Source organism: Suillus discolor (genome assembly GCF_016758755.1).
Source record: "Suillus discolor strain FC423 chromosome Unknown F5147scaffold_21, whole genome shotgun sequence".
Lineage (NCBI taxonomy): Eukaryota > Fungi > Basidiomycota > Agaricomycetes > Boletales > Suillaceae > Suillus > Suillus discolor.
In genome coordinates, this window is record NW_024541268.1 from 553,656 (window position 1) to 578,584 (window position 24,929).

The 24,929-nt window shown below is 45.1% G+C and overlaps 7 protein-coding genes across 7 annotated transcripts; 6 read left to right on the top strand and 1 right to left on the bottom strand.

Moving 5' to 3' along the window:
* Window positions 1-1,230: 1,230 nt before the first annotated feature.
* Window positions 1,231-1,576, top strand: F5147DRAFT_772650 (uncharacterized protein; the record flags this gene model as incomplete). Its single annotated transcript, XM_041441365.1, has 2 exons — window positions 1,231-1,323; window positions 1,373-1,576. The coding sequence occupies 2 exons, from the start codon at window positions 1,231-1,233 to the stop codon at window positions 1,574-1,576; spliced, it is 297 nt and encodes a 98-aa protein (XP_041294073.1).
* A 1,112-nt stretch (window positions 1,577-2,688) lies between these two features.
* On the top strand, window positions 2,689-3,627 carry F5147DRAFT_652005 (uncharacterized protein; the record flags this gene model as incomplete). Its single annotated transcript, XM_041433575.1, has 5 exons — window positions 2,689-2,795; window positions 2,846-2,918; window positions 3,021-3,226; window positions 3,268-3,390; window positions 3,510-3,627. 5 exons carry the CDS (start codon window positions 2,689-2,691, stop codon window positions 3,625-3,627), a joined length of 627 nt encoding a protein of 208 aa, XP_041294074.1.
* A 2,135-nt stretch (window positions 3,628-5,762) lies between these two features.
* On the top strand, window positions 5,763-7,007 carry F5147DRAFT_652006 (uncharacterized protein; the record flags this gene model as incomplete). Its single annotated transcript, XM_041433576.1, has 2 exons — window positions 5,763-6,504; window positions 6,883-7,007. 2 exons carry the CDS (start codon window positions 5,763-5,765, stop codon window positions 7,005-7,007), a joined length of 867 nt encoding a protein of 288 aa, XP_041294075.1.
* Window positions 7,008-9,063: 2,056 nt separating this feature from the next.
* Window positions 9,064-10,282, bottom strand: F5147DRAFT_652007 (uncharacterized protein; the record flags this gene model as incomplete). The annotated part of the gene is made up of 6 exons (XM_041433577.1): window positions 9,064-9,222; window positions 9,286-9,459; window positions 9,521-9,670; window positions 9,734-9,919; window positions 9,960-9,972; window positions 10,056-10,282. The coding sequence occupies 6 exons, from the start codon at window positions 10,280-10,282 to the stop codon at window positions 9,064-9,066; spliced, it is 909 nt and encodes a 302-aa protein (XP_041294076.1).
* Window positions 10,283-11,275: 993 nt separating this feature from the next.
* Window positions 11,276-14,705, top strand: F5147DRAFT_745329 (uncharacterized protein; the record flags this gene model as incomplete). The annotated part of the gene is made up of 11 exons (XM_041439742.1): window positions 11,276-11,468; window positions 11,555-12,048; window positions 12,102-12,245; window positions 12,368-12,588; window positions 12,651-12,783; window positions 12,847-13,022; window positions 13,084-13,180; window positions 13,249-13,708; window positions 13,772-13,972; window positions 14,032-14,339; window positions 14,364-14,705. 11 exons carry the CDS (start codon window positions 11,276-11,278, stop codon window positions 14,703-14,705), a joined length of 2,769 nt encoding a protein of 922 aa, XP_041294077.1.
* A 1,719-nt stretch (window positions 14,706-16,424) lies between these two features.
* F5147DRAFT_772656 (uncharacterized protein) lies at window positions 16,425-17,939 on the top strand (the record flags this gene model as incomplete). Its single annotated transcript, XM_041441366.1, has 4 exons — window positions 16,425-16,590; window positions 16,634-16,747; window positions 17,355-17,433; window positions 17,489-17,939. The coding sequence occupies 4 exons, from the start codon at window positions 16,425-16,427 to the stop codon at window positions 17,937-17,939; spliced, it is 810 nt and encodes a 269-aa protein (XP_041294078.1).
* A 1,385-nt stretch (window positions 17,940-19,324) lies between these two features.
* On the top strand, window positions 19,325-23,259 carry F5147DRAFT_652010 (uncharacterized protein; the record flags this gene model as incomplete). The annotated part of the gene is made up of 9 exons (XM_041433578.1): window positions 19,325-19,336; window positions 19,454-19,852; window positions 20,018-20,396; window positions 20,436-20,540; window positions 20,656-21,318; window positions 22,250-22,269; window positions 22,469-22,570; window positions 22,623-22,661; window positions 22,747-23,259. 9 exons carry the CDS (start codon window positions 19,325-19,327, stop codon window positions 23,257-23,259), a joined length of 2,232 nt encoding a protein of 743 aa, XP_041294079.1.
* Between the last annotated feature and the right edge of the window lie 1,670 nt (window positions 23,260-24,929).

Here is a 24,929-nt window from a genome sequence, read left to right on the forward strand (position 1 = left end):
AACCATTCCACCGGATCAATCGGACAATGTTCACATGGAGGATGCTCAACCTGATATTACTGACAATGTCAAGATGGCCAACACTTGATCATAGATATATTAACGCTCACAAATGTATTCATGCTTCGATGTTTTTATTTTTTATTTGTCCACCCATGCAGTGGTAATGGAAGAACTGTCATGAGAGGAATCGAAGCTACGTTGGGGACCTGACACTTCACCCCAAGGTAAAGTGTTTCAGTAAGCGACGGACCAGTCACCGAATATATTCAAAGTCATGTCTTCTGTTCTTGGTTCCTAACTTCTCAGCTAGTTGTTGGCACTTTAGGTATGCCTATTTTCACCATTCTGCAATTCCTGACATGTGATTCTGATAATCCATATAAGAGAACCCAAAACTCAAGTACTCACAACCCACCCTGACCTTCCTTGTGAAATTTGCGAGGCACGCACATTCACTCACCACCCCTTTTCACCTGTATACTCAACGATGCTTTCAACCAGCAAATCCCTTTTCCCACCAAACTGCCTTCAATCATGTGTTTTCTGCGGCAAGCAGTTGAATGAAATGGAAAGACATCATTCCATCCACAACAAGGACCCATCCTTGAAGATCAATTTTCTTGGCAAGTAACCCTGTCGCTGTCCTCGACCTTTCACCTAACACTGCAGGCATTTTCCCATTTTCCTCCACCAAACATCCAAAAAACATTGATTGAGAAGATAGAAATTTCCCCTCATTTTTCCTGTCAAAACATTGAAAAAAAGTAATTCATGTCTCAATGATGTTCTGTGTGTGGGACATGATGCAAAAATTGGTCATGTTCCTTCAAGAATAATGCTGTATTTTCCATGTATTATCTTTGAAATAACAGCTTAAAATAATGTTAATTTTCTTCTCTATGTTTTTCAACATACACAGAACATTTGAAAAAAATAGTATATTTGAAAAACACAGAGAAGAAAATTAACATTATTTTAAGCTGTTATTTCAAAGATAATACATGAAAATACAGCATTATTCTTGAAGGAACATGACCAATTTTTGCATCATGTCCCACACACAGAACATCATTGAGACATGAATTACTTTTTTTCAATGTTTTGACAGGAAAAATGAGGGGAAATTTCTATCTTCTCAATCAATGTTTTTTGGATATTTGGTGGAGGAAAATGGGAAAATGCCTGCAGTGTAATGACTTTATAGGAACTCTAGTAACTGCCAAGCTGATGTCTAAGAAGGGCTATCATTGCCCATTTGTAACTTGCCCATTCATAGGCCTTCCTGCTGCCCTCTACATGCATATCCTCACCCACATCGATGTAAGTTGACCCCTCATGCCTTCTCTCTACACTAACTAACAGTACAAAGATCAAACCTCTCTACGGTGACATGCCTGCTCATGGCATCACCCCGCAAAAGAGGCCACTGGAAGACCCCTTTTCTCCATACCTGGACACTCTAGTTGGCGGAACACCCTCCAATACTGCGCCTGTCGACAAACTTACTCCTCCGGCCCCCTCCTCCAGTCCTAACCCCTTTCTTGGAGACAGCGAAACCCCACTCAAGAAGTAGTGCGCATCACTGGAACCCCCCACCACACCCCCCTCCCCTACTCCCTTGCCCAATGATGTCGACAAGATTGCCATCCTTGAATCCTATCTGAATGACTATGGGGGGGTTTGCGCTCTCCACGGATTATCATCCTCACTCCCTCATCTCAAGCCCCATAGAGATCTACGCACCTGCGACCTCGTCAATGCCAAATTCTACCTCGGACACTACCGCAAGACGATACATTGTTACATTAACAAGCCTATCTTGTGCTCCTCGTGCAGTGGGTGCAGGAGGTTCAAGCACCCTGTCTGGGCTTGTGACAATGATTCACTCCAAGACTTTTGGCTGGGCATCCCCTACCTTGTCTTCACCATACCCGTGATCACCCAAATTCTCTTCAATTTCCTTGGCGTGGACTACACTGATGAAATCACAGATTCCATTCAGTCGTTTGGCACCTGGTTATACACCCCTTCCACTAATGGCACCATCATCAGCTTGGGATACCCCCGATTATATGACCTTATTCACACATTTTTTCAATCAGCATTGCAATTTTTGACCATAGATTGGGCAGTCGCAACACAGGAAGTGGCCGCTCACATTACGTCCTTGCAACCACTCTAGGAACTCCAGCACAGATAGAAAACCCTGCAATCTGTTCTCAATAGTAATTCTCTCATGCACCATGTACTTGTAGCCCCTGTACTGTTAGTCAGAGGTCGTTAGATTTGGGCCTTTTTTTCCCTTGCAGATATATGTAGGTCAGAATTGCACTCATAATTTGTTCTGTATTAGCATTCGCTCTCTGTCGCTTGTAATATATAGCATAATGTCCCAGGATTTCATGACTTTACACCTATGTTGTAAACTTACTCATAAGCAATGCATTGTAAATTTACTCGCAACAAGTCCCCTAAGTCATGCAGGTCACAGAAGTCATGCACATGATGTTGCATAAGTCCCCAAACATTTTCAAATATAGAAGCCACACTCAAATCTTCATTTGCTCATATCACAGATTCATCGTCTGCAGTCTACGTACCTTTGGCTTCTACTTGGAAATTCCAAGTAGATGCACTTGTACGCTCCCTCACCCTCAATCTTCTCTTTTAATCCTACCCAGCTCCATGTCCTCCACGCAACCTTCCAGTGCTATCCCACGGCGTCCAAATCTCCTTGCCATTCAAGGAGGCCCATCGTTACCTGCACCTTTGCCGCCCACACCTCCTTCGTGGTAAGCAGCGACTTCTCTGCCCACCACTAACACGCTCACACATAGTGCAGCTCATTCCCAAAGGACAGAAATTATTTCTACTTAAAGGAGGTAGACTGGATCCTCTTTTCAGCCATGCAAACTGTGTGCCCGTTCCCTTCGCAAATTAAACCAGATTTCACTCATGATGATCCCGACATCGAGACCATATTCCAACTGTGATCCAACCTCTCTCACCATATCCAGGTTGCTGCCACCCCAAATGACTTGGAACTAAAATACACAGGCCCACTCTTCCAGCGCCTCACCACCATCCAGATTGTCGGTTCTGGCACTTCACACACTGTCTGCTGGACAAAAAGCCAGCTGGAAATGGCTGGAAGACACACTACACCACTGTTAACACCATGCACAAAGGGTAGGACTGATTCCAAGGGGCTTGGCTTTAGCTCGTGTGCTGCGCCCCTTACCTGAGTATGTGCCCTTATTTCAGAATGAAGTCCAAAGGACTTCCGGATGAGCATGGGAAACTTCAGAAGGACCATCCAGCCGAGTGCGAGAAACTTCTGGAGGAGTGTGGGAAAGTTCCAGAGGAACTTCTGGAAATTACTATGAGGTTCGTCCACTTGACAAGGATACGTGTGAGGCTAATCAGGATGAATCCTGAATAGAAAGCAAACAGAGGAAAGGCTGCAGGGACAAAGTCTGAAGCAGAATAGGTTCGGAGGACCACAGGAAAGTTCCAGAGGAACTTCCAGAAACTCGTAGGAATGGAGGAGCGGAGGAGCAGAGCTCCGGCCTAGGGAATTCCTCCCTAGGCCTGAGATGGATATTGACTAAGTTGGAGGACTAGAACTGGTATGAGGACTTAGTGTGAGATCTAGTGCGAGGACTAATATGTGTAATATTCAGACTAAGGAAATACAGGAGTTTCTACAGGAGTTTATATACTACAGAGGACATAATGGAGAATCAGTCAGCGCAGTGCGAGGCTATGTGAGGCTATGGACGGAGCATGTGGAATGCCTAACACTAGTGTATCGGAACTTAATAAAATGAAGACGGAAATGAATAAGGTACAGAAAATAAAGCACAGTCGGTTATAGGGATAACCAGATGTCTGGAAACAGGTGATTACCATAAGGGGATGGGCACTGATTTAAGGTTTGGGTTCGGATATGAAGCATAGGTCGGATCCGGAGATCCTGACAAGTGGATATCAGATTGGGTATCCGGATATTGGATCCGGATGTGTGGATATGCAAAGGTACAGGGATCTGGACAGATAAATGACATGGACAGGGGGTCTGGATGAGGTGTGGGAACATTGTCAGATGTAGGTCTGGAATACGGGATATGACAACTGCACTGCCTCCATCTTCAGCATAGACTCCCTACTCCCCTTGGAGTTCTCCATGCTACCCCTTCCCTCCTCCTACAGCTACCTTCATGTCCACAAGAAGCAGTCCCATGCTGTTCGGTGTGCACAGAAATCAAGACTCACATTCCACAGTCTCATAGGGCTCGTCAACTTGTTCTACAGGTGTGCTCTTGTACGATATGAAACTGCCAACTATGCAGACCCTCAATGCCCACTTTCCCCCTCTCGTACTCTCATCCAATCTGGTCTCAGCGAGACCCACGTATGTGATATCCTCGACATGCTACAACCCGAGGTGCTCGGGAGATGCATCAGTGTTGTCCTTGACCCCCAATCTGTTATGACTGGGGTCGTTCTTCTTTACAATAACCAAATGGTCAAGTCGAAGTGTAAAGCAGAGTCTGCCTATGAAAATAGGGTCTAGGTTTCTGGCTAAGGACAGTGTTGCTGACCGCCTTAGAATAATGGTTCAAGATAGTAAGGTTGGAGACCTTACTGAAGGACTAGTTTCCAGGTAAAACCCAGTAGATTAAAGTGAGTAATATAAGCGGTAACTACTGTGCTTAAATAGTCCATATGGGGCGCACAGACCAGGCTAAGAAAGGTAGGCATAAGATGCATATCAAGATAGAAGCGGGGATAAGAGATAAGTGATAAGAGCCCTTATCAAGATAAGGGCTGTGCATGATAGCGGTTGCTAGCACAAAAGGAAGCTTTAGTAATCATATGAGTGAGATACTGAAAGGTGATCCAGCGTTCCATAACTGAGGATGTTAGAGACCATTGTCCAGTAACAAAAGAATAAACGGGGGCATAAGTAAACCATAACACAATCCTCAGCTCTTGGGATACTATACCCTTATCTCAACCACATACACATTCCTGTATGGGTCAAGATAAGAATGTCAAAAGGCATATTTTATACCAATACTATAAAATATCACACCTTCCATCTCGCCATTCCTTCCACAGAAGAACAGCTCCAAATCCGCATGATGATCAACAAAACCATTGCAGACGACTTCCGGCCAAGCCCCTCTGACCTCGACCCCAACAGCCTTCATCAATGGAACACCCTTGTTGAAGGCCGGAAATCAGCGTGTGAGCTATTCACATCATGAGTGTCTGACACCATAAAGGAACGGGTCAAGAAAAGGCTTCAAGCTGCTCTCAACTTCATCATACCCACTCAAAGAGATGGAACAAGGTTCTTCATATGGTATCATTCAAAAGAAGGCAGGTTCCGCAGAGAGCTCGACCTCGAAGATGCCAAGAAGGAGTTCGAGACCAGACACTGGGCAGAATTCACCTACAACGAAATCTCAAACCAATGGGACATCTGCTCCCTATTCGACAAGGACTGAGATTTGCTTCATGACGATGCACAATTTAACCAACCATTACAGGAAATTCTTGCAATGCCAGCTCCCCTACTCAGAAATCCCCCTACCCTTCTGTCAGACCATAATAAGTTGGGAAGAATCGTGGTGCACCAAACAACTACTGGGCAGGACATGCTGTTTTCTACATACCTGGAAGATATTTTATACAGCCAATGTGGACTGCTCTGCAGCACGCAGGACAAAATATAGTCTGCAAGCGACTTCATGCACATCGAAGACTCTCAGATCGTTGATACCTACACCATTTGCAAATACATCATGGAGGCCAATCTCCTGCTGGAACACCACAGCAATGAATTTGCTATCTGGTACTTTATATCCTCTTTCGCACTCAAGGTTCAACTGCCTTCAATCCTATGGGATTTACATCCCAAGCATGCTCGGCAGCTCCTAACCTGCAACATATATTTCAAGGTCGAGCAGGTGAAGGACAAGAGTCTACCTGGCTACCTGGTCCTCCCTCTCATTCCGAAATATGCTCGCACTTGGAACTTGTTCCTCGGAAATGCCACTTCCATTGTTCAGTGCATTAGGGAGCAATGGGGGCCATCCTTAGAGGATGTGATACTCTGCTTATTCAAGCGCGGTATACTGTTCAAACTGCTGTTCCATGTTGCCTACCCTTCCATTCCCCGTCCCATATCTGTCTTCGAATCCAACTGCCATCCTTATGGTTGGACGGCCAACGAGTACGAATATGCAGACTACGAACTTCATCAAAATTATTTGTTGAGATTGCTGCATGTAAGAGTCGTGGTTGCCCAAGCTGGAGGAATTCTCTGGTGTCTCTGCAAACAGGAGCTTGCGAATGAGATACCCAACATACCTTCACTCAATGTCCTTTATTTTGTGGAAGCGTCACCAAATTCATCCCACACATATCTCTATGACACGCTAAGCGAGCACGAGATTGAGATCCTATGCTGGATATACTACATCGACACAGGTACACCTTTTTTCTACTCCTCCAATGTATCCCCCTCATAACCTCATCCACAGATAGACGCGCTCAAACCACTACATTGGCATAGCCTCGAACCCTTTGAAGTCTTTGAAGTCATGCATCCAACTATGTCCTTGAAGTCTAAAGTTACACATGCGCCCTGAAAGTCTTCAAAGTCTTCAAAGTCCAACTTCATTTGAATTGACATGTTGTATGTCCTCAAAGTCTTCAAAGTCACATCCATGGCCTCAAAGTCGCATATGTCCTCGTGAGTTTGAGGGCATAATAAGACTTCCACGACACCGTATCCACCAAGACTTCCAAGACATACCACAATTCATCATCTTCAATGATGGCTTGCCAATGAGAAATTGGATCCAGTTAGGGCCCTTGAGATCAAGGAGCAGAACACCGCAAACAAGCAGGCATGGAGAAAACGCAAGAGAGAAGAAACAGACAAGACCCGACAAACTGCACATGCAAGCACCCAAGGCAACCCTCCTTGAAAGTGGCATTGGGCTTCACCTACTGAAGCATCTTCCAATATTGCTGGGCCATCTAACTCTGCCCATGACCCCATCCCCGCTGCTGAAACACCTTCCAGTCTTGATGGGCCATCTAGCTCTATGCACGGACCCATCCCCATCGATCCTGTCCTCCTGAACCAAGAGGCCCCCATAATCACTGGGACTCCCCGTCCAATGTGCAACATTGAAGTGACGACAGACACACCTGGCTCCCTCATCCACTCACCCTCCTCTCCACATGTCCAAACATCCCCTCACCCGCCTTGTCTGTACTCACCGACCTGGACTCCCATGATCTCTCCATGCCAATAATTGACTCTCAAGTCCACGAACAGTCAGAAACAGTTCAATGGTGTGATGGATCCACCACTGTCCTTCCATGCATCATGATGGACAGCATCAACATATGTCAAGAAGACACAAATGCAGTGTCTTTTTTTGTGTTGCTTCCAGAGTCCCTCCCCGAGATGTCACAAAATGGCATCCACTTATGGTATAGCGACTGGCACTCCAAAAGTTGACAGCTATGCGATGAGATCTTCACAGTGCTTCGCATCAGTAAAGCCATCGTCATCTGGCAAGTCAGCGCACCTGAGCCTGTAACCCTTGACCTGGATTACCTTGAAGATCATGGTATATCCGACCTCATGTGTGTCATGGTACATGGTGAGCCTGTTGAAATCCTTTATTTTCTGACTTGATATAATGCTATAACCAGATGCCGAACAATGAACAAAGGATTTCGCGTATCCCCACCAACATGCCACCCTTGCACAATTTATGAGCAATATACACAACTCTCACCAGATCCAGTGTATACTCGATGTCCCATTTTCACAAGGTGGTCTCCCATCATTCGTGAGGTGCATATATAACTCTCGTATGCTGTTACAATGCTATACTGTCTATCCTCAGCACTCTCAACCATGGCATCATTAATGGATGGAGCATCAGGAAAAAGGAAATTTTCCTTAACACCACTTATGGTGACTTGCAGGTGATTCTAAGTAAGATTCAGTAGAATTCTGCTAAGTATGCCATTGCTTAAAACAAGTAGGGTCTTCTGATGAATTTGACTTGTTGTTACACTTATCAGCGACTTGACATAAGTACACAGTTAAGCAGTGACGTCAAGTGTGACTCGTCATGTCAGATTCTCTCAAAGACACATTGTAAGCTAAGTCAAAATAAGCAGACCAGAAGTAGAGGGATTCAGCTCTAAGCAGCCACATAGGTCTGAGTATATATTGTGTCTTTAAGGCTCCCAAGGTTGCAAAGTCAATGGTAAGTGTAGAATTTGGACAATAAAGCGGTGACTCGGAGAATCATGTGTATTCATACCATGCAACCAAGACATCCAAGCATATCTTTAAGGCTCCCAAGTTCCACACAGTTGATAGGTAAGTGAATAATTCAAGCACTCACAAAACCATTCAAGTCGGGTGTATACCATTAACACCGTGATCAAGACAAAGCGGTCAAGGAAAGCATCAATTCAAGTGGTGACTAAGACAAAATGTGAATTAAGATGGTCAAGCGAAGGAAATAAGCGTGATCATAAGAACTGCCAGAGTTGAATCAGGTCAGTGTTAGTTATATGATTATTCACCTCTACAGTATGCATTTCTATGTCTTTTATGTGTCTAACCTTGCCATTACACTTACAGTATCATTCCTTACACTTTGCTACCTATTTACATGACTTCCTGATCTCCCTAGGACGTCCCTAGGTCGAGTTATTACTTACCCTGTGATTGTGGCTTGTCTGTTTACATTTGTTTACCATACGTCGCCCATATCCCAGAGTCCAGTGCTTACTGCCTCTTTGGCAACTTACTCTGGACTCTAGGTACAGCACAACTTCACTATACCATTCAATAGATTGGCAACTTACTCTGGACTCTAGTCTGATCTCTTCTGGTCTCTCAGTAGCCTCTAGAAGCGGCCCACTTCACTCCCATCTTAACAGTCAATAAGTGAACACAGCACTGGCAAGCAAACCACTGGCAGAAGATGACAAGAACGAATATGATTACTACTCCGCGTCAGAGCCAATAGTATGATCCGAGTCTTCGGACCCAGACTCAGACTCCGAGATGTCCATGAGCTGGGCACATTCGTCGAGATCTTCATCATCCACAGCGTCATCGACGGCTCTATCATTGCCAGAACGATGGCTTTTCTTGGAAAATTCCTTGGCAGAAGTGATGACGGCTTGGAACTTCTCGTCTCAGAAGCTTCTCATGATCGACTTCACATATGAGCGTGTGGAAGAACCCCAGGTGACGTCATTGAAGCCCGTTTGGCGATTGGAGACTTTGCCGGTTGAGTGATTGAGTGTCTTCGGCAAGGGTATAGATTTGCCCTTGGCAGTGAGAACCATTTCGATGGTTATAGTACGAGTAGCAATAAGTGTCAATGCTCGTTCAACCTAGTAGTAGCAATGAGTGATCAGCGAGGTGTGATTAGAAAATAAAATAAAAATATATTACCGCAGCACATGACAGCGCTAGACCCCCAACAGGATTCAAGTTTTCTCCCGGCTTCTCTAGTCCATGTATCTTGCGAGCGCCGTTGATAGCAGTGAAGTGGGCGCCAAACGTTTGCACCACGAAGGCACCTTGATAAAGTCTGCGGAACTTCTGCATTGCATGTTATTACTAGTGGCACAGCGACAATGAATAGAGATAGTGAGAAGCACATACAGATTTATTGTCACTGTTTGCCTTCTTGTACAAGAAGCGAAGCTTGTCCAGCGTGTAAGTAGCAAATTCGACACGATTATCGTCCGAGTGCTTGAGTGTCTCCTGGGACTCGAGGTATGCGATGATGATCGCAATGGCTGCTGAGCCGATGAAGCTTCGATAGGAGTCAGCAACACGCTGGACAGTCTATAGTACCAGGTTGAAGTTAGTATTGCCATTGACACACATGAACACACTTACTATGAGATACATGGTGCTCGTGCTCGTGACTGTGTACGAGCTTGGGATTGGCTTTGGCTTTGGCTTTGGCTGCGCAGCTCACGGTGTAGCATCGGTCACCACATCCTGGTCCGCCTGCTTCTTCTCATATTTAGCAACGCGTTTGATGCCAGCTCTCTTGGTGCGTTCTTTCTCTTCTTTAGCATCTAATTTAGACTGAAGCTCAGCAGCTACTTCTTCTGCAGTACGGTGTTTCTTCTTTGGCGTTATGTCTGGGATACCTGGATGCTGAGTTGCATTTTTTGCACGAGTGACACGTCGGGTAGACATAGCAGTGAGTAGAAGGGGGTGACTCGGAGGGCACAAAGGCTTTATCAAGAAGACGTGTTTACAAGTAAGATGTTCGAATTGGGACTTCAATGTAATTTGACTTGCTAATTTGCCACGCCTCAACAGCACTCTTCGGGCCAGTGAGCACCCGAGCTCCGTTCCTTCATATCTCCAAGCCTTCGACCATATATTTCTACTTATCCATATCAAATTCTTTCCGAACTTGCCAGGGCTTGAAGGAGATGACAATCACTGACTATCAACATCGGTACCAACAATTGAAATCTTCATTGGTGACCAACATACTACTACTAGTAATGTTTCCTCTAGCTCCTAGTAAACTGTGGTGTGCTGACTGCTGTGTTTAGACTTGAGGGGGGGCAAGTCTCACTTCTGTGGCGTGTCGCTGAATGCAACTTCACATGTCAAATGCATTCTGTCATGCTCTTGGTCTTCCTCTCATCAAGATAGGCGATCGTCTTCGCCACATGTCAAATGCATTCCATCATGCTCTCGGTGGTGGTTGGAAGTTATTCATGGGCGCACCTTGCATCAACCCTGGGCAGATCATGTTACCATTGGCTACTTGTACGTACTCGCATGCATGATGTTCTCCTGTGCATTTACCAGGCCTTGTATAAAGTCAACTCAAAGTTACACCTCCAAAGCCAGACTCATAGGCCCCATTCGAGTGCACAATATGCACAATCTTGGCCGCCCTCAACCCACGCTGCCATGCCTAGTGACGGGCTGTATCCGCTGTTTTTACAACAGGTCAGGGCGCACCACTCATATGCAATCCCACCATCCATCTGAAGAACCCGAAGTCCCACCATCCCACCATTCCTCCTCGAGTTCACAGCGTTCCCAGTCATCCCGACCTGGCACTGGACATGCTGCAACGAGCTCAGCACGCATGCATTCACGCAGCCCAACTCAGACTCTAGCGCAGGTGACGAACAACTTGAAGCACCTGGGAGTTGCGACGATCAAATGGAGTTTGACTTGCTAGAGTTAGATGGATGTGGGTATGGCTTTCATGATGATGCTGCCAATGAGGCAGATATGAACAGCTCAGATCAACGTCCTTCAAGTGGCACTGGTCCCATTGGCCAGGCGAGTCGAGATGGTAGTGTTCCTCTTCAAGTTCCTGGTGTTACCAGAACATATCATCCTAATATCAATGGTGCATGTTAATTTCACTTGACGCTCATCCAAATTTGTGCCCATATACTCATCTCCATGAAGGGAAAATTTGCGACGAACATGGAGATGACATACCACCAAATACTCCACCACCTCCACGTCCATCAAATCGTGGACCAGACAACTGGACACCGTATGCTAATCGAGTTGATTTCGAAGTCGCAGACTTCCTCTACCGTCGCAACCAGATGTTGGGGGGCGATATCGACTTTATATTCAATCTGTGGGCCGCCTCATTAGCGGCTCATGGTGAAACACCCCCCTTCGCAAACCACGTTGAGATGTACAATGTCATTGATTCGACGCCTCTAGGTGACGTCGCCTGGCAGAGCTTTACTTCAGAATATAACGGTGCTCTACCTGAAGGTGACGTTCCGACATGGATGACCTCAGAGTATGATGTATGGTTCCAAGATCCTCAGATCCTCGTGCACAACATTCTCTCCAACCCAGACTTCCAAGGCGAATTCGACTACGCTCCACTACAGGAGTATGATACCAGCAACGGAGCACATCGCTTTCAGGACTTTATGTCTGGTGATTGGTGTTGGAAGCAGGCTGTAAGCCATTTTTCATCCTTTTTTCCAATTTTCTGATCTCTCACAATTCACAGGATTTGATTGCCGAGGATCCCAATACAATTGGATCTATGTTTGTTCCAATAATCCTTGGCAGTGACAAGACTACGGTCTCCGTCGCTACCGGACACAATCAATACTGGCCAGTTTATATGTCGATCGGCAACATCCGCAACAATGTGTGACGTGCACACCGCAACGGTGTTGTATTGCTGGGCTTCCTAGCCATCCCAACAAGTACGTTTCAATCTGATGTTGTCTGTTGCTGGCGCTAATTAGATGCATATATCTAGCTGACAAGGAGTCCGCCAAAGACGCACACTTTCGAAAATTCCGCCGTCAGCTTCTCCACTCATCGCTGGCAAAGATGCTGGAATCCCTTAAACCAGGTATGACAACACCCGAGGTTGTACGCTCCCCCGATGGTCATTTTCGACGTGCGGTGTATGGTCTTGGACCATATATCGCTGATTATCCCGAGCAAGCATTGCTCGCTTGCATCGTTCAAAACTGGTGCCCAAAGTATGTATTTTTTTGTCCTTCACGTTATGCTAGTACTGTCTACTTACTACACATCCATCCAGATGTACTGCTCTGGCAGATGGTCTTGACAATGGTACCTATGGTCGGCGTTCCCGCGACCATACCGAAGTCTTGGTGGAGGAATTCGAGTTAGGTGTGCTATGGGATGAATATGGACTTGTAGGAGACATCGTGGTTTGTACCTTCATTATCGTAGTCATTTTTTAAGCTGACAACTTAAATATACGTGTTCTACAGCCATTCACCAACTATTTCCCACGAGCTGACATTCACGAACTCCTTTCCCTCGACATTTTACATCAGCTGATAAAGGGTGCGTTTAAGGACCATATCGTCACCTGGGTCCACAAATATATTAAGGCTCGGTACTCGGAAAATGAGGCGAATAAAATATTAGATGATATTGATCGCCAGTAAGTCCAATTTTGAACATGCTGGGTTACAATGACTGGTATTGACGCACTCTACAACTAGCATTGCTCTTGCTCCCTCATTTGCGGGCCTTCGACGATTCCCGGAGGGAAGGGGCTTCAAACAATGGATGGGAGATGACTCCAAAGCACTTATGAAGGTACGTCAATGAACAGGTGTTCTATCATCATGAGTAGTGTTGACTAACATGTATTCTTACTACCATAGGTGTATATACCTGCGATTGAAGGCCACGTACCTCCGGAGATGGTGCTGACTTTGCAAGCCTTGATTGATTTTGTATACATTGCGCGGCGCAATATCATTGACTCCAACAGCCTCAATGTGTTGGATGATGCACTCGAGCGTTTCCACAGGTACCGCGAAATATTTGAAACATCCGGTGTTCGCCCTAATGGATTCAACCTCCCTCGACAACACTCGCTTATCCACTACCACAAATTGATCCGATCATTTGGCGCACCAAACAGACTCTGTTCTTCCATCACGGAATCTAAACATATCAAAGCTGTCAAGGAGCCGTGGCGACAGTCCAGTCAGTTTGAAGCCCTCAATCAGATGTTACTGACAAATCAACGTCTAGATAAGTTAGCGGCGTCTCGTATCGACTTTGCTAGCCGCGGGATGCTAAGAGGAACATGTCTATCATATATCCTTGACAAACTCGGTACATCTACTAGCATTTGGCCACTAATATTACTAACACAAATCACACACTCATAATCCACAGGGCTAAACGCTCCAGTGCACAATGCAGAAGCCATTCAAGTCCGACTCGAGGACAAGCCTATTGACATTCCCCATCTCGGACACAACAATCATGTGAATGCCAACTTGGAGGCTGATGCAGACCAAGATGCTGAACTCGAGGGCGACGCTGTTGCTGGACCGACGGTGATACTAGCTCATGTGGACTTGGCGAAGAAATCTGGTGAGTGGAGTAGTACATTCACCTGGCGTGCTTTTTACTTACAACAAATTTTAATGTAGCAAAACGGATCTACGCAGACCTCCTCGCAGATCAAATTAGTGAACCGGAACTCACCACTCATATTCAGCAATTTTTACGTGACCAGCTCCATCATTCTGACTCCAACTTGAACTCAGAAGCCTCCGAGTCTGGCGCTGGCTCGTCCGGTGCCCTTCCCGAGCTATATGAAAAAATGACTCTGTATACATCTGCCATTGCCACCTTCTTCGCTCCAAGTGATGTCTCAGGCATCGGTGGTATGTGCTACAAGCGAATTTGTGCCGTGGATACCTGGAGGAACGGCCCTGGTCGATATGACTGTGTTTTTGTTAGTTCTGATCCCACTGTCGAGGGCATGCGTGGCTTCGATATTGCTCAAGTAAGGCTTTTCTTTTCATTTAAACACAATGGTGTACTTTACCCTTGTGCATTTGTGCATTGGTTCAAACATGTGCACAACTCACGAGATGAGAACACAGGAATGTGGGTAGTAGAGCCTGAAACCTGCGAGGATGGGACACGATTTGCCTCTGTCATTCACCTTGACTGCATTTTTCGTGCGGCACACCTTATGCCTGTATTTGGGCATGAATTTGTACCTACTTATCTCTCTTACACACAGACCCTTGATGCTTTCCGCACTTACTACGTAAATAAATACATTGACCATCAGGCATTTGAGATTGCCTGGTGACTTGATGCTAACTTATGTCGGCTTAGGAAGTACTTTGCATAGCGCCTATTAACTTAGTTACATTGCAGCATGGTGTTGATTACTGACAAATAACCTTCTTACTTGAACACGCTTTTCTGCAGCCTCTGTGCTGAATTTTGGCCATTCATTGCTTACTATCATTGTGTTTCCTTTGTGAACAATCCTCCAAGCAGAAATTAAGCCAGAATGGTTTGCTTTGACAACTTGGTGAACTTAACGTCGAATTAAGTCTCTGTAAGTGAGCTAAGATGGCTAAGACTTTTTCCCTTTTTCCTGATGGAACCAATCCACTGTCGACTGCCCCATCCATGAAAACATGCACCCAGACAACTTCACCGTGCGTTCATGGGCTTTGCTCCACGGGCCTGCCTATTGGACCAATCCCCATCACAACTCTGATGGTGGTGCAACTTTTATCCAAATTGAAACCGGCCAGAAAAAATGGGGCCTTTTTAGGCTGATTAATGAGTAGACGGTTACTCGCACCAACCTCTCCAAGATGGCCCTTACACTGGTGGATCTTTACCGAAACCATGAAAATATCCAGGAGAACTGGCATGGCAAAATCGTAACTCTCTTGCCTGGCTATATGCTGTGAGTCCATCCTGACATAATATTGAGCCTTACTTAGAAGTGCGATTATACAACCCGCCAGGCAGTTCCATGCAGTTTACATGCCTGTTGCCTCATTTGCAACAGGTGGGCATTTCTATAACTATGAGTTCATGCATTTAACCGAACTGTCTCATTACATCAACTACAAACTAGGAAGGACCCTCACTAACCAAGTTCATGAACACTCCCTCGCAATGTTTCATTGAATGCTCATCAACCTACCACACATATCATGTCGCGTTAGTAAGTCCATCTATGAATCACTTGATGTTGCATGCCTGTGACACAACTTCCAGAGTTATACAGCTGCCCCCTCATCGCCCTTTGTACGATGGTCTTAGAGTGTGACAAATACATGGCCACTGGCACTCAAAAATCGCAAGCAAAAACAAGCATGACCAAATGAGTGCATGATATCACAAACACTATAATTAAATATTTCTGGAAGAACATGAAGACCGCAACCAAGGTGTATCACAAGAAGGAAACAGATGACAGTAACAGCCAAATGCATCCAGGGCAGCTTATCAGCAGGGAAGAACTACTTACATGCCTTGAGACATTTATGACACTTTGATACCAAATTGCTCTGTGCATACCTACCTAATATACCATTGCAGACACACTGTATACCACCATAACACTGGATTAGTTAGCATTTTTATTTCAGGACTCACGCTTGCCAATGGTAGTAACATCTGCCTTGTCTTCTCCATAGTACAAATATTGCTTAGGCTAGTTAAAACAGCGTGGGAGTGAGTATATGGACCAATCAGCACAAATGCTATATGCAAACTTCAAAGCCAATGTCGACATCCAACATTGCAATACCCGTTAGCAGACCTTTTCCTTGTAATTCAAGGAAGATGTCTGTCTCCCAGTTGGACACTAATGTGATGTCAGTGCATGTCTTGTAGTCGTGTCTCCAATGTTTCCTTCGCCCAAGGCTAGTGTGTCCTAATCATCTCCTGCCTCAATGCAGCGCTTACTACGTCAGTCTTCACATCATCACACCCTCTATATTTGATATCCTCTTTCTCTCTTCCTCCTCTCCATCTGTTCCTCTCATCCCACACTTCCAATATGCCTGCCAATGCCCCCCACGACCTTCTCACCACACACTCATTACATGTCATGTTCTCAAAAGCTAAAGAAGCAGATGTAAACACATCCATGCTGGATTCCGAAAAACTCACAGCCCTAAGATTGGCCGAGGATCTGAACAGTTTTTTCCTCACTGGTGACCCAGGTAGGCCTAATCCATGTCCACATTCTCACCTAATGATTTCTAGGAACCGGCAAGACCTTCACCCTCCTAAGGATCATTGAGGTTCTATTGACACTCCTTAAACTGTCCCAGTTAGGGATCACAGCAAGCACTGGAGCTGCTGCAAATAGGCTCCAGGGTGAGTCTTTCTTACCTTCCAGCTCCCTTTCTTACAATATCAGGCCAAACCATACATTCCTGGGCTGGTCTAACTGGCTCAGAGGCGTGTCCAGAATGAGCTCTCAAAAAGGTCAAGGACAGTACTACTGCTTCAACACGGTGGCTGGAATGCAAAGTATTGATCGTCAACAAAGGTATACCTCATCTGATATTGCTTGACACATCATGTTTAACAGATCACAGTATCGATGATAACCCTCATATTTTTGACCCAATTAGACTTTATCGCACGAAACTTGCGCAAGACCGAACTCCCCTTTGGAGGAATCTGCATAGGAGACTTGCACTGCTCCCTATCCTTCTAATTCATCTCATAGATCATAATGTTGGGTGATTTTCTCCAATTGCCCCCGATACCATTGGGAGGAAATTCTGTCCAGTTTGCTTTCCAATCTCTGGTGTGGGACACCGTCTTCAAAGAAAATCACATCAGGTTAACCACTGTATATCGGCAGAACAAAGAAGGTACACTTGTCCTAACTGCCGCTACCAATGACTAATGTTCTGTCATACAAGGATTACTTGACATACTCAAAGAAATCAGAATGAATAATATCACGCCCCAGTCATGAGCACTACTGGCCAAGCAACAAAGGCCAATCCCAGCATCCTACCTACTTCATCTGGAGACTGTCCGCCTGTATTGTACGCTAAGGCTGGCCAACCAAGCCAACAACAAAAGGCTGGACAGAATCAACAGTCAAGCTACGATATACTCCGCCTTGGACCTGGCCCAATCCACAGACAAAAAACGACTCTTATTGTCAGCGCCTGTCGGCTCAATCGTCCAGCTCAAAGTTGGAGCGTGCATCATCCTACACAAGAACATAGGCAAAGGTCTCTTCAATGGCAGTATGGGCATCATCTTAGATTTCTATTCCTCACACCATGTTTTACCACCAGACAAGAGGGCCAAGAAGCCACAAACCTTGCGTTCTATTCACAATATTAAAGTTGACGACAATGGCCTCCCAATCCATGCACCACCAGGTCCAGTTTGCACACTCAGAGGCTGTGAACAAATGCTTTTCCTCCTGGTCAAGTTTGAAATCGGCTCAATGCACAAGCATGTTCTCGTTCTTGACGAGGAGTTTGTGTTTCAATCAGTCAAAGGCAATAAAGAATATATGGCCACACACTTTCAGGTCTAACTCTTAGTTTTGCGATTGCTTACTCATTTAGATACACGTTTAGATCCCCCTCTCATTAGGTTGGGCCATGACTATCCACAAGAGCCAGGGATCAGGCTTCAAAAAAGTCATTGTCAATTGTAGACAGTCATTTGCCGATGGTAAGCCTTGACCATAATCTTCTCAGTTCATGTACTAATACTGTTTCAGGACAAATATACATGGGGCTGTCTTGGGTACAGTCTCTAAAGGGCCTTCAAGTTGTAGGCCTAAACATGGCAATGGCAAGTGCATTGATCCAGTATACTTTACCACTAACATACCTGATCCAAAGGTCAAAATAAATGCCATTGCTGCCAAGTGGATGAAAGACAAGTTCAGTTCTATGTAGCTTAGCACTGTTCGCCCTTTGGTCCGTGTATAGAGGACCCCTTTTTTGCCCAGATGGATACTTTGTACACTAGATAATAACTCAATTGTACTGGTACTGGATCCCTTCATTGTACTAATGCCCTTTTGTCTTAAAAGTCCCTAAAGTCACAGAGATCTCTATTGTTTGTCTTGGAAGTCCCTGAAGTCATAGTATGTCTCTGAAGTCTTCAAAGTCACACCTGCAATGATGTCCTCAAAGTCTTGGATGTCTTCAAAGTCTTAGGTTTGAACACTACACCTGTCTTTTCTAAAACTCCAATTAAACACGACTGTTCCGTGGCTGCAATGTATCCAAGTCATACTTTCTGATTGAAGTTCCCTATTATCTGTCTTGGAAGTCCCTGAAGTCATAATATATCATTTGTCTTAGAAGTCCACTGTTTAGCTCAATTTGGCAACTATAGTCTATAGATTACCGAAATGAAATTTCCACTAGTCTCATTTTGTTCGCTTAAATTAGTCCTCATCACTTGTTCCTCCCCAACATTGTTGCATACCCAATACCACTTTGACTTCTCGTTGGAAATTCCAGCGAGTTGTGTTTACCATGACTACATACCATCATCAACAACATCTACTTCACGTCGATATCACACAGGGCCAACTTGCAACCTCCTTGGAATCGATCACCCATTGCCAACACCCTCTAAACTTCTCCTTGGAAATTCCAGCGAATCATTTCTGCGTCAAACGGAACCCTAATGCCCTGCTATCCTTACAATGTTAAACCCAGGGCTACAAGCTCCAAGCCCTGCAAAAAGGTTCCAGTCATGTTGGTGCCTTGTCTGATCCAGGTGGAGACACGTGCTCCCGCTGAGTCAAACTGTAACCCTAACTAATAGGACCTCATCTCTGTTCTCTAGAAAACGAACCTGCATCATTGTCAGCAGGAGCTGCATCGATGTCGTCAGGAGCTCTAGATTGGGCAGAGAACCCTTGGGAGGAGACTGGCCCAGTAACTACAACATATAAACATGGCCCTAAAGGTATGTCAACTGAATGTCTACCATTTCCAATCTAATTCATTCACTCCACTCATCGACTACTGCGACAAGCCAGGCCAATTCTGGCCTGACAGCTAAGAACCTCCTTTCAAAAGACAGAAACACCCCAAGCATATATTTGTCACCAAAGGCAAACACCAATCCTGCAAAGAGATCACCCACAACCATGAGGAAATAAACCAGCTGGAGGATGATGTTCGGGTGATGCAATCATTCCATCCACGAACTGGTGATGTTCATCTCTACCACAACTACTCCAATTATGATGGTTCCAATGAGGACAATTTCTTCAAGTCGATCAACGACGATTATGTTCCACCTCATACTGCAGCTGCCCCCATTCCTCCACCTACCACGATTCTAGTCCCTGTCACCCCCTCCGTTCCTTCTACTATGATCGTCCAGGTTCCAGTTGGAAAATGGATTGATAGAGAAGACAACTCATTGGATCCCGACGACCTCGACCTATTAACTGAGATCATGCAAATTCCCCCTGAAGTATACTACGAGTGACTTCCAGTCTCCGACGCCATCATAATGAACCTGTTAAAGTTAAAGTTGCCCGATATCAACGTCAGGTGCTTCACACAGATGGCAAAATTGTCCTTTGACAGGGCTTGTCCGAGCGATAAGCTCTAAATCCCCACAGTTATACCTCCCAAGGCATGGGTCAATAGCCTCAGAGCATCAGTCAACAAAGCAATTCAGGACGGCAAGTGGTCGATTCTCCATCCCCGACTTAAACACCAACCACTGCCTTTCTGGATACTGGCTCTCTGGGAGAAGGCCTGTGTAGTGCACGAGGCTCAAACATTATGGATTAACGCTGACAAATGGTTACAGGTGAAAATACTTGAGAATGGCACACTGTCAAGCACAGAATGTGACATCAATTTTTCTGTCACCAGGCAAGACATGTTTCTTCTACCACAACGCAAGCGTCTCATTGGCCGAAGAAACACATCGCACTTCGCTCGCATTTTGTCAGATGACTCTTTATTGTTGGACACTCTCATGGATATGATGGTCCAGTTCACTGCCTGTCAATTAAACCCATGACAGTCCGACATCATCATCATAGACACTGAGCTCCCAGATGCCATCCACCTGGGCAAAATGAACTTTGATTCATTGCCCTCTGTGTTAGAACGGATGCTCGCCCAAGGGAAGCTTCTTTTTTTCCCAGGTGTATGCCCAAAATCTCCCACTTTGTTGCGTTTAGCATTGATTTTAGATGGAAAGTATTGTACTATGGTAAGAAATTTTGTTGACTTGCAAGAGAAATACTGATCGGAAGGCAGGTGACTCTCTCAATCTCCGAGCTGGGCAATTCAAATCTTTCATTCAAAAGCTACAGCAGTGGCTTACTGCATGTTTCAATGGCCCATTCAAAGACCAAGGAAACACGCTACCACACACCATCCAACAAGACTCTGTCTCCTGCAGGCTATTTGCCCTAAACACAATCACTCACAATGTTTTTGGCGATCCCCTCAGCATCCTGAATCCCGCATCTACACAAGCATTGTGGTTCAAGCAGATCACTCGCCCTTATATTCACAAGCCACCACAACAAAGTACTACCACATCTACGTCTATGGTAGCGACCCCCCCTCCTCTTTCGACACCATCGGACAGCTTGCAGACGGGTCAAACTGAAGGAGATGACGAGAAAAAAGAAAGGTGGTGGCAACTGATCAAGAGATCCAAGGACAAAGCAGATTCATGGGCAGCGGAGGTCGCGCATCTCAAGAAAGAGAAAGAGACGCAGGAGCGGAGTGAGATTGAGAGACAGAAGGAGGTCGAATGGTTGGAGGAGATTGAGAGGCAGAAGGAGCTTGCTCGTGAACGTCTCGAGCCTGAGCGTCTGGAATGCGAGTGTCTTGGATGCAAACATCTCGAGCGTGAACTTCTGGAATGTAAACATCTTGAGCACGAACATCTTGAGCATGAGCGTCTGGAATGTGAGCATCTCGAACGCGAACATCTCAAGCGCTGTAGCACCCGAGCTCGCGCTAGGCTCGTATTCACTGATTTTCCCAATACACGTTCAATGCCCATCACTTCCTGATGTAACACGCGCAACCCGACGCAAACCCGACACTTTGACTAGCGGACCCGACATTTTGGCCGCATCGGACCCGATATTTTCCCGTGCACTTGTCCTATCCGTGTCCCGTCCCGTCTTGCTAGCCCCACTAGGTGCGTAGTCGATTATTTACATGTACTTCAGACCCAAAATTGTTGGCTGCTACTTTCGCCTATAGGGTTCTGGATTTCTACATACTTACATATATATTGGACTGACTACGAGTATTTTCATTATCCAAGTAGTAGGGAGCCGTTTCCCAATACTTAGTGATCAAACCCGATATTTCGTAGTTCTTAGTTGACATTGTGAATATTACTGCTCTTTCTATCTGAAATACCCATCGTTATCATATATCCGCATACTGCTCGCTTTCCCAACATTCACTATCACCATTCCCGCTAACCCGCTAACCCGAAACCCGAAAACATCGGACCCGACACTTTGGCATTGGACATTGTAGGTATACCCTCAGACTTTGTTTCTCGCGCTCAGACTTTTGACCATTTATCGTTTCACTAACTACAAACCATTCCAAATAGCTAACCCCTCGGGTCGAATGCACTTGTCTTGCAAGTATAGCAGACTAGGCTGTGCACAACCACAACATCTTTATATTGCTGGCTACTTACTTCATGTAGTGCCCAGCAATTGTTGTATCTCTACAGCGCAAACACCTGGAACAACACCGCCTCGAACGCGCAAGCGCCTTCACCAAGAATCACCCAAGGCAACTCAATGCACTCAAACGGAGCATGTCGTCCTGGATGATAGCATGGACGTTGATATCAAACCTGGCAAAATAGCCTCTAACCCAATAACTATGGTCAGAGATCCATCTCATTGTTCATGTGCACCATTTGTTGCACACCAATCACGTCATTCAATATCCCCTCCTCACCATGGATCTTCTTATCCTTCTCGGAGACCATTCTCTCCTACCCGACCATTGACATATAGACACTACGCTCCATCTCGGTTCAACCATCACCTGACTGCTCATTGTCGACATTCGCCTTCCCCAGATCGGTTTGCGCATCACGGTAGATTTCCCTCACCTGTTGGAGCTCAAGGGTATTACCGACAGATTACCTGTTACTACAGCCCTGTCCAGAGAAGTCGTTGTAGTAAGTGTGCCTTCCCTAAGAAACTAGCCATGGCCAATTTTTTCCATCACAGCACCTTCACCTTGTTGTGGCCCAGCAACTGACTGGCGCCGTGAGTGCATACTCTACGGCCTGTCTATCTGGACCAAACACCTCCATTACTCACAAGGGACAATGGAGAATTCAAATGATATCAGGACAGCATTAGGGACATGCTTTGTCTTCCCTTCACCTGCCGATTCTGCGGCATGAGTGGTCTTCTATGGCAACTTGCAATACAATATGGGCCAGACAATTTAATTTCAGCTGCCCTGTCTGGCCCTTCAAGTGATGCCTATATGCATTTGAATAGTGAGCTCATCGGCACCGATATTGATGACATGGTGAAGGATGCTCATATCAAAATGCTGCTGGGCATAACAATCGACGGTCATTCCTTGTGGCCTCCCATCGATGTCTTCGAGAAGCACATGCAGTGGGAAGAAGAGTGGACTGCAATTTTAGAGATGTGGTTCATGAAGCACATTGCTATGATACAAAATAGGGTTACACATGCTTTCACCACCCATAGCCAGTGGTCATCGAGACTTTGGCAACACACCCTAACTTCATCCAAAGACACTATGAAGGTTGTAACCGAGGTGCAAGCACAGTTATTGTGCTACAATATTGATCAGTTGGATCTGAAATCTTTCGTGGTGTTGGATTAGCCTGCGTCGTCGTCATTTTAATATTTCTCTTATCATGTCATATAGCACATAGACAGCAACAGAATGTACTTTTACACAGATTGGGTTACAGACTTTTGGGTCATGGACTTTATGCACTTTGCATATACTACCTGGTTCCTGTCACATTGTTGTAGATATACTATGATCGCAATCACTGCTTGATTCATGTAACATTAGGCATCGTTGTAGATATGCCTTTAATCACAGAGGTAGTATTCTGGAACTGACTGAAGTAGTCCCTAAAGTCGCATAAATATCATATGTCTTAGAAGTCTCTGAAGTCGTTAGGGTTGTCTTAAATGTCCCTGAAGTCCCATCAAGTCTATTGTATATTGTATGTCTTAGAAGTCTCTGAAGTTGTGGTTGTCTTAAATGTCCCTGAAGTCTATTGTGTTAAATTCGCATGTCTTAGAAGTCACCGAAGTCGCTTGTGCAGTGATGTGTCCTTAGAAGTCACCTAAGTCATAGAACTTCTAAATCTAGTCGATGTCATTTTTCAATCAACCCACTCCTGACCACATCGACTGCATTTGACTGGATCATTAGTCTGAAATTCAGACTAGTCATCAAACATCTCCTGAAGTTGTAATGTATTACATGTCTTAGAACTCGTCTCATATGTCTCTAACCAATTTCGACTACCCTTTAACTCTTCACATGTAAAATTCCCGTCTGACTTTGTGGGACTTCTACTTCCACCCTAATATGTATTGAGATTTAAGCGATGCCTTAGCGTATAAAGAACTCTGATAAATCGTTGACCAATATATAAAAGTTGGCATTGTCACAGAAGACTTCTGAATCAGGAAGTAGTTGCAGAAGTTCAAATCACGTGACATCAGAGACACAATGGTTTTGTCATCCACTAATTTTCTTTTCTATGGGTTTTGGCATGTTGTTGTTGTTGTTGTTGTTGTTGTTGTTGTTGTCTTCTTCTTCATCATGAGAGGTTTCATTATCTCAGGAAGGTTCTCTTTAGTGTCTGGTTTGAGGTTTCTGTATGTCAGAGATCTTCTTATCTTTATTTGTGACAAATGATGTTGGTTCAGGGATAGGGTTGGGCTCGACTATAGTAAGTCCGATCGATAATACAGTGGTTCTTGCCTAGACTGATGATGGCCCTGGTACATTCAAAAATGTGGGAAAGAGGTTTGGGGGTGTCTGAGGTCTGTTCAATCCAGCTATCAAAACTAGGGATCTGGAATAGAGGATCGATCCGTAATAGCTTCAATAAAGAAGATCAGAAATATAGTATCAGGTATAGATGACCAGAGGTAGAACTCTGGCGAGTCAATCAAGTAAAGGCTAGTTTCTTCATAAAGAGCTAGATCAAAAGGGCACCCTTAGGGCCTTAGTTGTATCAGGTATGAACTGAGTAGATTCAAGGTAAGAAAATACAGTGGTAGGACTAGAGTTTATATATATAAGAAAAAGCGCACAGACCAGTCCATAAGACATTATAGAAGTACAGGAAAAGGAAGTTAGAGATCAGGAAAGTCCTTATGGTCAACATGAAGTAAGCTAGAAGCAAGACAGGGATCAAGAAGTATAGTATATGTGTAGTCTGGTAGATGATGATGGGAAATTGATGGGGTTACCATGATACCTGGCAGATAATACAGTTCTAATTGATACAGTATACTCCAAAC